We start from the raw sequence: 15,678 nt of genomic DNA on the forward strand, positions 1-15,678 counted from the left end.
ATTTACAAAACCTATCTTGTGTCATTTACATTGGTCATTCTATTAAGAAGTTTTACATTGTCAGTATAGTACAACTTTACGTTTTTAAGAATATACATTGTATTATTAGCAAATACTGTGAATATTCATGGTCCTAAGTCTGGGTCTTGAGGAACACCATTATGAACATTCTCTTCTTCTAAAAAAGTAATAATAATAATAGTAGCGTACAAAAAAAGTTACAATATAAAGATTAAGTTATAAATGGTGCGTATATTACTAAGATCAACTTAACGGTTATCTTATTTCTGTAGTTACTTTCTGTTAACTTATTTTATTTTTGGTTGAAGAAGGATTTCACAATTCCCAATAACTTAGTTCCAATCTTCAACGTTCTAACTGTATAAATAATAATCCGGGGTCGAAGTAAAACATACACGTACAGACTACTTTTGCAATGCTTTATTGATAGTACTTAAGTCACTGATCGAAATTTAATGTACCTTCTCCACACGAAGGTAACATAAGGTGGAACTTACTCTGTCAAGTAGGATCGAGTCACTACTCGGAATTGTTACGTCCACCGAAAACCGAACCCAGGACCATGTGCGTTAGTCATCCGGTCACGAATGATCACACACAATATTTCCATACTCGTAAACCATCATGTGATATCGGTAACACTGACTTACATGTTATTTAGATATTTGCGTGAAAGGTACTACTCCTTTGAAAAAATTGCTATAAACTACAAATTAAATCATAAATGGATTCTCATTTCTTGTACAGTCCGCAGCAAAAAACCTGCAACATGAGCATGCAAGTTTATTGTGAAACTACGCCTAACAGCCCAGGGGATCAACTGAACGTCCAAGTGGCACGAATCACGGCAGGGGAAACCTCGGCGTCCTCCCCTGCACACTTATTTTGGAGCGAAAGACTTCTTCGTTTCACAATAGACTTACATGCTCATGTTGCAGTTTTTTTTTTTTTTCGGATTGTATTAAGCAGTGAATTACTTTATTAAATAGTAATGTAAGTAAAAACTGGAGATCTAGATATAAAAATGAAAGTGATTATGTCTGTATCTTAATAATTCTTGAATCACCCCCGGTCGATCTCTATCAAATTTTCAGCATATATGAGTTTCGGGCCTGGGATGGTTTTTATCATTTCACTTTGAAGATGTAACTTAACACTAGAAAGACCAAGCCGTCATTTTGACGGCATCACGTATAACAATTTTCTATATCTCACATATTTCTTTGAGTTATATAACCATACTTTAGGACTTTTATTATTTTAAAGAGATGTTTGATATAGCACATAAACATTGTGTGTCTATTTTAAATAAATACATGTTTTTGTTGTATACCCCTAGAAGGACCAGACCGTCAATTTGACTGCCTCATTTAACCCATTATCAGCCATTGTCCCTTTTTTGGGACGGTTTATTTTACTATTTTTTGAAAGTGTTTGGAAAGATATTCTTCCAATATTTCATTTCCTCTCATTTGTTCACAGTCTCTTCTGCATGATACAGAATTCACCTATTAAATTCCCTGCTTTTAGTCGACTTTATGTCTCAAACAGTTATGAATAAACACATTTTATGACATTAACAACGATACAAGTGTTTGGCTGGTAATGGGTTAATAATCTATATTTTGTTGTTGATGTGGACAGTTTTTCAGGTTGTACGCTATATGATAGTATTTCTGTTAGAAATAATAAATTTTGAAATATTTTACATTAGTTTTTACAACGAGTTTGCTATTTGATATACGTTTTATTTCTGCTTTTTATTGCTGTAAGGGAGAAAAATATGGTACTTCTTTGAATGATTTTCTTCTTCAATTATGTTCGTATCTCGTTGGTAATATTGTTCTCTGTATAAATAAAGGTTTTCTTGAAGGTACATATGAATAATTACAAAAGCAACATGAGACCTGATAAAATGTTACGTGCTTTCTAATATTAGAGTGAAAATGAATTTCGCCTGGAAGAACAACAGGGAGATTACTTTGATGAAAACAGCAGTAGTAGCGAAAATGAAGTGTCTGAAGCTACTTCTTCGGATAATAGGAAGGAGACAGATACAGAAGTTTCCAGAAGCAATCAATCAAATATCTTTATAGCAGGTCATGGGACACATTGGAGTAAAGTGGACACGCAAAACAATGCTGGGCCTCATACGACATCCTTCGCGAGAAACCTGTTTGTTATATTATGCGTTACATCATATTGAAGATGATGATTTTGGTAGTGCTTTTTGCTTGTTCATAGACGGGACATTGCTGAGAAACATTCTGAAATGCACCGTTATTGAAGCTCACAAGAAACCCTAGGTATCTATCAGAGCCCGATTTTCATGAAATTTTGTATGTAGAGAGAGTACCTCGGGAAACTCGCACAGCCAAAATTGTAGCTGCAGAGTCCAAGACGTTGGGACACTAGGGCCCGAGAAAGATCAAAAGTGGAACCTCAGTATATTAAGGACATGGTGAGAAAATGCACGTTTTTCTTTAAAACTAATCGTTGTAACGACACGAAATGAGCATACATGGATACGAGATGGTCGATATGATCTGTTAAAAGTTATAAAAAGAATATCCACCATCTTGAAAGAGGCCATGTTGGAAACTGGTGCGATTGGTGCAAATGAGAAGAGGGTCACCCGATGCATTAATTTGAACGTAAATAGCCACAAAAACCTGTTGGTGAAGTCTGTTGTGGGATTACAGTATTCCTGTGCTTCTGGTAGAGGGTTTCATGTAACAAAAATAATTACTTTGGTGTATTATACACAGGGTCTGTGCTAAAAAAAAATTGCCCAGCCAATGTCTACAGGGCTGCCGTGTCGTGACAAAACGCTGTAACTTTGGCGGAGAAGTTTTGTGAAAATGAGCCGTAAAGTTTTCATCCGAAAGTATGATCTGTATCGTGTAGAACCAGTGTAACTAGGCAATAATGGTCAACCAATCAATTTTCACCAAATTTAATCACACAACATGCATTTACGTAACATTACATGTAACCACGTGTTTCCAAAGTCAAGATACACTGGTTCTACACGATACAGATCACATTTTCTGATGAAAACTTTACGGCTCTTTTTCGCAAAACTGCTCCGCCAAAGTTACAGCGTTTTGTCACTACACGGCAGAGGGCAGATAGGGTGACCACCTGACTAGTAGAAAAGGATTTCATACGTAGGAATGTACGTATTATTCCTTTATTTTAATATTTCATGTCACTGTCCTGTGAGCGAACTTCCGATATTAATATTACATTTAACATATTGACGGGTTTAGTGGATCACCCTGTATTATGTGACGAAAAAAAACTTACATAAAACATAAGCTAGTCGATTAAACAGATTAAATTAAAGCTAAAATAAGGGAAATATAAAGAAAAATGATGTAAATCCTTTCCAATTAAGTAGCCGTCAAAATGACGGCTCGGTACTTCTAGGGAGGTAAAAATTTTGGTCCTTCTAGTGTTAAGGGAGGAGGGATATATATATATATATATATATATATATATATATATATATATATATACCGATATTAGTCTCGAATCCATAGCTTTCGGAGTCGTTGAGATGAGCAGTGACACTTCTGATACCTTTAAATAAAAATTCAGTCCCTAGTAGTACTCATGAAAAATGAAGATCTGTAAAAATAATTGAAAATGACCAATAATAGTGTCGAAATCATAGTTTTTGGGGTCCCTAAAAAGACTGGTGACAGGTTTGTTGCTCTTTATATCCAAAATGAAACGTATTCTCCCCGTGCGAAGAACGGGTATTCTGCTAGTATCACATAAATGCAATAAACTATATAAAGAAATAATGTAAAGAATGAAGTCTATGTACCTTGCCTAATATTCTTATTTAAATATCAGATTGCGAGTATATCGATACCTTTAATCAGCCTCTGGTGTCTTCAATAGTACACGTTTAATAGAAGTCAAATATCAAATTGTCTACCTACATTTTAGTTATTGGGTTCTTTTTCCAAATACAGAAATGTTTTTTTCGCACTGCAAAAATATTCAAACACTAAACTAACACTACACTAATTACTGGTACTTAAACTTATCACTCAACCTTATAAAATCGAGTCCAAATCACGTTACCATATTGGTGCAGAGTTGCCAAAACCTATTAATATATTTTTTGTAGATATCAAAAATTTCCGACTACGATATTCCAAGATACATATGGTAATTGTTGTTGTTGTTGTTGTTGTTGTTGATAATGTCAACTGATGATTGGTGATTTTTCGTCGAATTTAAAAGTTTCTATTATGAACATTTTTGAGGAAACACGCAATGTTTTATACATGGAACTGCCTGTAAAAGCCTGTCAGATTTTGACAGGCATTATACAGGCGCCTGTTTCGGTAAAAACACATGTAAAGAAAATATTACAGGCACATTGTCTTCAGGTGATATGCATGTCGAAAAAGTATTAAACTTCCCTTGGAAATTTTTCACGGAAACGCGTTGTACAGAGCCTGTACATTAAAATGAGAACATGCAATGTACACGTAGTCACTCACATGCAAGTAAATAAAGGGAATATGTGCATGTAAAGTACCTTGAATGGATTGTTGGTAACATTCGTAATACAGTAAGAATGAAAAGTACAAGGAAGGTGCCTGTTTATAAACATGTAATATGCATGTGTGACATTCGCATTACATGTAAATACCAGTATTAGCGTATAGCATGAAAAGCGCATGATGTAGAATATGTTATTTTACATTTATCACTTTCGTGTAGGGGGCGCGGTGGCTCAGTGGTAAAGCGTTCACCTCCGGTGCTTGGGGTCCCTGGTTCGATTCCAGCTCACGCCGTGTGGACTTTATAGTGGACAAACACCGTGCTCGTGGATTTTCTCGGGGTTCTTCCGTTTCCTTCCACTTAATTCCACCATTTCATTTATTTCTCATCATCACCGTCTCCTTTAGCCTCACCGGTACGTGGGACGTAAAACTTAAAGATTTCATTTCATTTTTTCATTTTCGTGTACATGCGAAGTGTGTAACTCCCCTAAGTGCAGTGTACAGGCAATGTACAGGTGAACGGGAACATGCAATGGTCATGATTGCCAATAAATGGATTAAACAGATATGTGTGGTGAACAAGGTGGATTGGAGCTAAACATTCACGTTATAGAGATAGGAGACATGCAATATTCAGGCACAAATCTCCAATTCGACATTCGCTATGCAAGGTCCTGATACATGTATAATACATGGGATTACAACTGAATACATTGCCCGTATCATCTCCGTATACATGCGAAGTGTGATTCCACCTATATGCAATGTGCAGGTAAAATGAACATGCAATGATCATGATTGCCAATAAATGAGTTAAACAGGTGCATGCAACGAACAAGGTTGATTGGAGTGAATCATTAATGTTAAGGTGTAGGAAACATGTAATATTCAGGCACCAAGTCTCCAGTTTGTCGTGCATATATGCAAAGTCCTGAGACATGTATAGTACGTAATGCGATGTACTTTAGATGTATATTCCGCTAACGCGCCCACTAATTTGCTAACACCTGTATTTCACATGTATTTAACATGTCAATTACATTTTTATTAAATGAAAAGTAGTTGTCGTCAGATCCTCATGAGGTAACGTATATATCAACTACATGGAATATGTCGGTTACATACATGTCTTTCCACTCTCTGTGTGTTGTTTACACGCATTTTTCATGTTGCAAGTTTGCAACCCTATCAACATGAAAACTACCTGTTTCTGTGAAATGAACATGCAGTGATCGTGAAAAAATCTATACATGTCTCATGCGTTTAAAAGTGTTCCATTTTAAGGCGCCTGTGAAAATATGCCTGTTTATGCATGTTTCACAGGTGCCTGTAAACCACTTGCATTTTCTGTCTGAAGTTAATTAATGATGCAATTCCAACTTTTGTCCAGTGAACCTTGGTCAAAATTAAGTTCTGACGCTCTTGTTTTAACAAAAATAAGATTCAAGAGTCAATCTTTCAATTTACTTTATCAATAGCATACTTAGAGGAAGCTAAATGTTTTAGCACTCCTGAAACCACAAAGATTTGATCCTTAGAGTCCGTTATGTATTCTTTAATTCTGGTTGATATGTTTCTTCCAGTTATCCCAATATAAGTTCGCTGATATTGACATACGTATTACTAAGTGAGTATAAGGCGTTCAAATTTCTATATAGTAGTCTTTGTATTCTGAAAAATTCCTCTCTAAATCAACGATGATTTTTAATATTATCTTCAAACCATATTTTTAAGATACTTTTTGCAGTATGTATGAAAGTTTCGGTCATAATGGGAATGAAATCCATTTAGCTGAACTATCTTCAACTTTGTCGGTACCTTTATTGTGTTGGTGTATTTTTAGCGCCTGTGATCTCCACTTTTCTAAGGCCTGTTTGGAATTTATGTTTATGATTCCTAGGTTAAAAATTTTGTTTTAGTTGTTCTAATGTTTCTTTTATAGATTCTAATCTAATACTCTCAGAATAAGGCAAATCCAAACATTAGCCTTTATCTTAAACAAGTATGCTGACTTCTTATGAACTAAAAGCTAAAAAACATTAGATTTTCCTGAAGATGCATGTGTAGAATTTATTTTCTCAAAATAGAAATATCCAAGACATTAATTTGATTAACCTTGTCAAATTCCATAGTGAATTTAATTGTGTGATGAATTTTAATTAATTCTCCTCGTAAAATTTGTTGATCCTATAAAAACCAGCAGCTTATCATCTCTAAACATTTAATGTTTCACTAATTTTAAATCTTTTTAAAATTGTTGTCCCAAAATAGTTTATGACTATATTCGTAAGTAAGGAAGACAGAGGACTGTCAATGGCTAAATCTTTTGTTTCCTTGTAAAATTTCTCTTCAAACTTTTCTAAAATTTGTTTACAAGCAAACAAAGGGTTTAGTTTAGTGCTGGGATATTTTTGCAATGTGAAAAAAGTAATGTTATATGTGGAAGAACCAAATAAGTGAAATAGGTAGAATTTGACATTTGACTTCTAGGAAACACTGCTGGGAAAATACACCAGAAGCTTATTAAAAATATCGAAATAATTGCATCCTGGTATTTGAATAAGAATAATACACAAGGTACGTGGACTTCATGCCTTATATCCAAAATGCGTAAACCATTTTTAACCAAATTTGACATAGTAATTCGAGAGAGAGAGCGCTAAGTGTCGTAAGGGATTGCAACTCCAGATCGGACATATCATTGAGGAATAATCACCGAAAAACGGGATGCCCATAGACTTAACCCTTTACTGTTTTTTGTTACCATATGGTTACAACATAATCGAACTTGTCTAACGTGAACGCTAATTCAATATTCCGTTGTTGGTCATTGTTACCATATGGCTGCACCTTTCCGCTTCGTACGCTGACTCGTTCTGACACCTTGTAGTGGGTTCGTGTATCTTTATGTGGGAAAGATGTGTTGTGTTTGTTAGTAGAAGCCAGAATTCACAGAGGGTGAAGAGGAAATATTCCTGGTTGTTAGGTAAGTAACAGTAATTTTGTTTTGTTGACTTGTAGTTGTTTATAAAGCCTAATTGAAAGATTTTAAATTTAATTTTATCAATTATATCAATTTATGAGTACGTTTAGGGTTGTTAAACCTCGCGTAACCATATGGTTACATTGTTCAATGAGGGAATAAAATTATATTATTTATTGAACTGTATTCTTCGCGATTTTATGTACAAGTGTATTTACTGAATTGTTTATATTCATACATGAAAGAAATGCTTTATCTGTCTTTACTCTGTGAAATTTTCCATATTACAGTTTGGTTCATCAATTTGTTTCATTAAGGCGTGTCCATTTTCATTTTCGGACTTCGTAAATCTAGTGAACTGTGATCAGGGGCGTTGTCAGTAAAGGTTTTGTTGGTATTACACCATTTCTAATAATACTTTTATATAGGATATCGTTAAATGTAAATGTGTTTTAGGTACAATTTGTGTACCCCTTTTTCTTTTACCCAGATCTATCCTGAACGCTGATCTATGAGAAATAAATTTATAGCTTACTGACTTATTATATTTTTTAGTTTGTTCATTTCAGAGTTCAGTTAGTCGTCGCTCAAAATGGATGGGGATGGTATCTCGGTCAATGTATTTTACGAAAAAGTCTTACGGAGCAACAGCTGTTATATCCGATTCATCGCAGTTGCCTGACATTGATTCGTCGGAATCCGATGAAGACCTAAGTTCCTCAAGATCAAGATTATGTACCTGACAGTGAGGTATGTTGAATCATTTAGCACCTATATATGTTTATGCATCTCGTAGAAGTATTCTGCTGTTGCAAATTTTCTTTGTGTTGCTGCTAAATTTTAGCATATTATATGCTTGATATTGAATATACATTTCAAAACTACTAGTAGAAAGAAATTGGATAAAAACCCTTCCCTTTTTGTTTCCTACATTTTCACTATTCTTGTCCTTTGGCGTAATATCTATAACTTGCTACTGGTATTTTCAGTAAATTCTATGTAACATAATACAATTTTAAATCACGTTCTTTGAATCCAGATATTCACCAAAATCTATTTCATGTTTGAAGGTTTTACTTCATAAAAAAAAAACATCGAAAAATATCTGATTTAGAATAATTTTACCTTTGTTTCTTTTTTCAGAATAATAGCATTCCGAAAGGTCTTACATCTCTACCGGATGACATAACCGATTCTGATGCTGACTCTGAAGTTTCAAAGAAAAAATGCATGTTTAGTGCCTAGCCATTATCAAACGATAAAACAAACATATAGGGGCAGTGGATAAATCAAATATGCTAACTATAATTTATCGTACAATGAAAGCCAAACATTGGTACCTCAAAATCTTCGGCTACATCCTAGACTTGGCTGTAGTAAAAGCTGACTGATATGCAGGAGAGACCGTAAAATGGTTAGAGAATTACATATACGGTTGAAGGTATATCGTTCTGATATTACCTACGCACTTGCTACGTGTGGGAAACCAAAGAGAGGATGATCCTCTGTAGAATCGACAATAGAACCGCAAGGAAAGACAGGTCAACCACTGAAAACTTCGCCCGAGTGATGATACTACAACAGATAATATACCCCACTGGCCTATCCATACGTCTAAATGAAGGTGCCGGTTTAGAAATATGGTACTAGTCGAATTACGTGCATGAAATGTGATGCAAGGTTGTCTTTTACTGAAATAAAAACAAAAACTGCTTTCTGGTATTCCATTCGTAGAAACTAACTATACTGCTCTAAAAATTTTATTATATGGTAAAGAAATATGTCCATAAGCACTACATTACAGTGCAAGAAAACATCCAATACCATAACCATTATTTGTAATTTATTTAGTCCAAATAAATACACTGTCATTTTTATACTAACTTGCACGCAAAAAAGTCACCATTATTTCTTGACAAGTGGCTGTAAGTTGTAATTATATGCCCCAGATATTTGATAACATGACTATTTAGGAGCTGTAACACAAAAGTATTGTTTGTAATTGAACACGGTTTAAAACATATTCAGTATTTTGCAACTGGACTCATATCAATTTACTATCGTACTGCTCTAGTAGAAATGGTTTTTACATAACAAGCACACCATATTGACCAATGTTACCATATGGTTACAACTATGAATACAGGCATATTGTACAATGTAACCATATGGTAACAATTCATAACTCGAAGAGTTTTGGCGGGAAAATTTTCAAAATCAGTAGAGATGATATAGAGTGCCTATATATCATCCTGTACAAGTTTGAGATTTTTTGGTCAACTGTAAGTCATAGTGAACAGTAAAGGGTTAACATTGGGGAAGTATTTGGCGTGCGAATTCTCATTGTAAAGAAGGGAAAATGGAATTTTCACCATTCCAAATAGGGAGAAGCAGGCCCGTAGCCAGCCCAAAAACGTAGGGGGAGCCCGGCTGAAGTTAGGGGGGGGGGATCCAATCATATGATAGTTCATCACCATATTATAGTTCTTTTGCAAGCCTACTGTAAAACTTTTAGGGGGCCAGCATAAATTTAGGGGGTCCGGCCCCCTAGACCCCCCTGGATACGGGCCTGGGTAGAAGTCCTTTTCGTTTTGTTCTGCGAACACAATTTTTCACAGTGAAGCTTCTCTTTAATCGACTTAGGCATTCGTTTCACCGGATACTCCTAAGAGATGCCCAAACCGTTCTTCATCTTCACTAAATTATTTGACAAAGTGATTCGAGAGAGCGCGCTGAATATCGTTAGGGGTCGTATGTCCCGATTGGACATACCAGAGGAATAATCATCAAAAAACGGGAATAAAGGTAATCGCTTCACTCCAAATTTGCAATTATTGTATACCTAGTATAAATTTGATACATTTGAATTTAAACATATTAACATGGAACGATAACTAATCCTTATAAAAATAAGAAATGAAATCTTTGATTTTTACGTCCCACGGTTATGCCGGTTAGGCTAAAGGAGACGGTGATGAGGAGTAATGAATGAAATGATGGAATGAAAAAAGTGGGAGGAAACGGGAGAACCCCGAGAAAACCCACGCACACGGTGTTTGTCCACCACAAAGTTTACTTGGCAGGGCTGTGATCGAACCCGGGACCCCAAGCACCAGATTTGAACGCTCTACCACTGACCCACCGCGGCCCCCTTAAAAATAAGAAGCTTCATATGGCTTCGCATAGGATAACGTTAACGCTCTCGCCTTTGGTGCGAGCGGTCCCAAGTTTGATTCCTCGTGGAGACACTCGATCGAATAGGTTTAAGATCTTTTTTAGGCCAGTCGTCCTGAGTGAGATTTTCCCGGTTTTCCTCATTCACACCAGGCAAATGCCGGGATAGTTTCTAACATACTGATTCCAGGCCAATTCCTTCTCCATTCCCCCTTTCCTTAGATAGTGTTCTCGCCGAGGAACGTCATTTCTCATACATGACAGGCTTACGACCCTAGATGACGATAATGTCCAGATATATGTATAAATAAATAAATAAATAAATAAATAAACAAATAAAATATATCTCAGTCCGTCAGCCAGGCTAATAGTTGTCGCTAGCTGCACTGCCTCGTATCTGACGCCAAGAGATGTTGCTACGTCCAGGTAATTTGCAGATGAACCAAAGGCTTGGAGAAATAACTAGTATACTTACAGCAAACATTTCTCCGTAGAAAAATGCATATATTGGCATTACGCATCCGTAGATCGCACACGCTACAAGTCCCAACAATAATATGAACCATTCCGGAGAATTCAATTTAATTATTCTCCATGCAGATACATCTTGAGGATTGTTCTAGAAAATAAATAAATAAAAGAGAATGTAATTTATTCTACGTTCACAAAATAAAAGAAAAAATAGGTGATTACGTTCTTGTGTAAAATTAGCTCATGAAAGATGAAACCCATTACTTACAGTTGTTTGGTTAATTTAATATTTTTCAAGTACTGCAAAAGATAAAATCAACACTAAAATTACTTCAACTTAATTCTACTATTACTAACATTATTACAATTTTTCTAGTATTTACAAAGTTTTATAATCAAAAATGCAAGTAACATTTTAGAATTTTAGAAATACAACGTGACCTTCAAGTGTTTGTCATATGCTGTAATCTAAAATACAACTTAACGTTTTAGTATTTTTAGTATAATTTTAAATACAATGTAATATTTTAGCATATTATTGGAAATGCTACAATCCAAAGTAGAACATATTTTTTAATATTTGTAATAACACGCTATAATCCAGAACACAACATAACTTTTAAAATGTCTATTAATATGCTGTAAATCACAACACAACGTAACTTTTAATACTTCCAATAATATATTATAATCCAAAATACCGGGTGTCCCAGAAGTAGTGACTCGTTGTTGGGTACAGTAGGTTAGGCTGTATGATTGATTTTTTTGTTTGTTTCTTGTTATACCTATGTTGCAGGAGAGGAATGATTTTGATACACTGTGGTGGCAGCAAAACGGTGCTCCATCACACTTTGCCCGGATCGTCCGTGACTTTTTGAACAACACTTTCCCGGCCGATGGATTGTGCGTTGTTAAACAGTGGAGTGGCCGCCACGGTCACCAGACCTCACTCCTCCTGACTTCTTGCTGTCGGGACATTTGAAGAACAAAATATACGCAAGGCCCATACCCAAATAAACATTGTTGCGGAATTGACGGCGCGAATCACCGAGGAATTCAACAACATTCCAGTTCAGATGTGCTGAGATGCATGCAGAAATATGCGTCTCCGGATGCAGGCATGCATTGATGTTAATGGCCGCCAGGTGGAGAATAGGGATTAGATATTGTAAAGCACTTTATTTTTACACCATTCCTCTGTACCTACAATTCTGTTTCATGCCATACTTGTTTATAATAAAAATGTACTCATCACTCAAAAGGTGAGTCACTACTTCTGGTACAACCTCTACAATACCATTTCCGATTTTCACCATCCATTAACTATCATTATTTTTGGAGGTAGGAAGAAGTTTCGTAAAGAAATACCCAGCACAATCTTTAAAACCTTTCAGTTTAAAACTGATCCGGATGTTGAACGGTATGGTCTTGAGGTGTGTTTACATACATCGGAACAAACGCACGGCACGTAGAGACCATGAAACTTCTAAATCCATTGAAATCTCGAATTCGATTTTTACACGACTATAAAACTTCCTGGACTTCTATCAAAGCTCGAAAATAAACATTGATATTAAGTTGAATTGACTGGTCTTATGCTTGAGAAGAACAGGCAAATCACGACTATACTTTTTCCACTGTTTTCAAGCAATAATATAACCAATCATAATGACTCAATTCCAGACAGAATTAAGAATTACACTTGAAAGAATATCCTAAATAACCCGCTGCATAGTCAAATGAAACTTGGTTTCATCCCAGCTCGCGCCAAGTGAACTTATAGTGGACCAATACTGTATGCTCGGGTTTTCTTGGGATTCTCCCGTTTTCTTCCACTTTTTTTATTCCACCATTTCATTAATTTTTATCAATATCGTCTCCTTTAGCCACATGGCATAATCGTGGGACGTAAAACTAGAAGATTTCATTTCATTTTATAGTCAAATGAAGAAGACAGTTGCTAGAAATAAATTATTATAAATAAACTCGTATCAATTCAACTTATATTCATATTATGGTGTCAAACTGGTGATTCATATTGTGGTATCGGAATAATGGTTTTTAACACCATTGAATATGACTTTCTGACCCATACTTTGATATTTCTTAATACAAACGTACGCATACGAAGATCAGAAAATGTGGTGTCTATTATCTGTATGTTTTATAGTCATATTATTATCATTATCCACACTAAATTTTAATTCTTGTGTTTATGTCTTTTCTCTTGTGAGCCTCTTGAAGCAAGAAGTTAGTTTTGGTTTATTTGTTGTTCGAGACGACTTACAAACTGATGATATTTTGTTCTAGTGCAAGGAATTTTACCACAGCAAGAGCCGTCAGAGATATTGGTGCTGTAACATAGAACCCACGAATCTGGTCCTGTTCCAAATGAAAAAACTAACTGGACAAATTATGAGAATAACCCACCATATAACCCATCGTATTTAACTTTGGACATTGTTTTAAAATGTATATATACCGTATTTACTTACATCTTCCACGTCTTTCTCCAAATCGTAGTTTGCTTCTGATTCCTGAGCAGATGAGAATGAAGAACTGTGCCGAGATTTGGACTTTCGCATTGAGCTTTGCCTTCTCATTATACTGCCTTCTGACCTTGAAAGCAAATAAAATAAGTTGAAAATTATTATTCTTAAAAAAATGAATATGTTTTATTGAAACATGGATTAAACCCTTGTTTGCGGCTTACTGCGCTGATGTGTTTGGCACTATACTACGCGGTCCTTCTTGAGATCGCTGAAGCATTCTTATTCTTCTGGTCTGTGATCAGCTAATCATACTACATACACTGTAACATATATATCAAGAAATAGATATAATTTTTATTTTGTTACTACCAGTGTTCAGGGATGTCAACTTTTCCGTATTATATGGGGGCTCTTGTGTTCGGCACAATTTTGAAACTTTTCCCCAACCTCCGATTTGATTTAATCCGGAAGCTCATATCTACCATATTAAAAGAAATTGAAGCAAAATGTTATTTAAATCTGTCGTTCATTTTTGTAAGAAATTAATTTCGTAATTCTTGCACACTGAGATATATTTTAGTCATGAGATTATTTTGATAATCCGTTATAACAACGAGGATCTAAGTTAAAGGGATAAAACAGTTCATAACTTACATCTTTTAACTTATTATAATTTTCTCGTTCTTCTATTCCATTATTGGCCATAAGGAATAAAGAACAAAAATTTATATTGAAAGAAGTAACTAAGATAGTAACTTATCTCTTTACTATAACTTTCCTTTTTTTTGTCTGTGATAATGAGAATTACGTAATGTAATTAATTAAATTAAAAACATCCTACATTTAACGGGAACTGTAAGCACATATATTATCTTAGATATACACTTAACTTGCATTTCCTCGTGTAATGATTTGTAATTTTTCTTATTTTCATAATCTCTTTAAAATAATAATCGTGATCAGTATTTCATCATTAAGCAAGCAAGAAAGAAAGAATTAATTAACTTCTTACTCGAAGCTTTCATCACTAATTTCTTCTTTATGCTCATCAGCAGACGTTTGCATCATCACAAGACTATAATACAGATTCTGTTTCTCCATTAGTTCATCGTGGTTACCGGATTCAATCACTTCGCCTCCCTACAAAACACATATATTGAGCATAGTTAGCTTTTACATGGCCTCTTAATTAATGTATATTGTATTAATTATTTATTGTATTGTATATAAGTATTGTTAAACTCTTAATTTTAAAAAGAAAATAAAAAAAAAGTTTGTTTAATTTTTCTATCATTTACGTTATATTTATTCTACTTTAAGTTTGTTTCAAGCAATCGATCTCTTTCAAGTACACTATTGTGAAGATATTAAATCTTTAAAACAGAAGTATTAAATCTCCAACACAATATAAAAATTGTTACAACAAGATTTTACAATCCATATATTGAAATGCTAAAATTTATATGTATGTGGTCAAGAAAAGTTTGAATGTTTGAGGATGTTTATATGTTTGTGGCTAGTTCTTTTGACAGTGTCTCGGAAACCACCTTGGTGCTCGGAACAAGATAGACTAAATGATAAAGTCATCTATAGTAGACAGAACAAAAAATAGAAGATATAATTCAACTTCAAAACTGTTCCTTTGACACTGAGTATTAAACCAAGAAAAGTTATTGGATTGTTGTACACTTCGCAGCTTCTTACGTACAAAACATTATAATAGAAAGAAAACAGAGTAATAGTTTGGTATATTTGATAGTAGTAGTTTGTTGTTAAATGGATCGAAGTTTCTCATTAAATAATGAAAACTTACCTTTAGAGCATAAATAACATCAGCGTTTTTAACAGTTGAAAGACGATGAGCAACAATTATAGTTGTTCGACCTTTCATTGCCTACGACAGAAAGAAATTTTAGTCTAATCATGGTTTGTATAAATAAAACGTTTTACATAATCTACTAATCATAATGGCCCCTAACTCTAGGGGAAATAGGGGAAAATACCTTAC

At 34.7% G+C, this 15,678-nt stretch overlaps 1 protein-coding gene across 2 annotated transcripts in view; it reads right to left on the reverse strand.

The window, feature by feature from the left end:
• LOC145671422 (ATP-dependent translocase ABCB1-like) overlaps positions 1–15,678 on the reverse strand; it is a 144,145-nt gene that overhangs the window by 43,821 nt on the left and 84,646 nt on the right. For both annotated transcript variants that reach the window (XM_081740596.1, XM_081740595.1), the window contains exons 14-17: positions 15,484–15,564; positions 14,683–14,810; positions 13,674–13,797; positions 11,183–11,326 (exon numbers count right to left, since the gene is read on the reverse strand). In XM_081740596.1, coding sequence (XP_081596722.1) covers positions 11,183–11,326; positions 13,674–13,797; positions 14,683–14,810; positions 15,484–15,564 — 477 coding nt within the window. The remainder of the gene's footprint in view (positions 1–11,182; positions 11,327–13,673; positions 13,798–14,682; positions 14,811–15,483; positions 15,565–15,678) is intronic.

Source organism: Thermobia domestica, chromosome 15 (genome assembly GCF_964235325.1).
Source record: "Thermobia domestica chromosome 15, izTheDome1.hap1.1, whole genome shotgun sequence".
NCBI lineage: Eukaryota > Metazoa > Arthropoda > Insecta > Zygentoma > Lepismatidae > Thermobia > Thermobia domestica.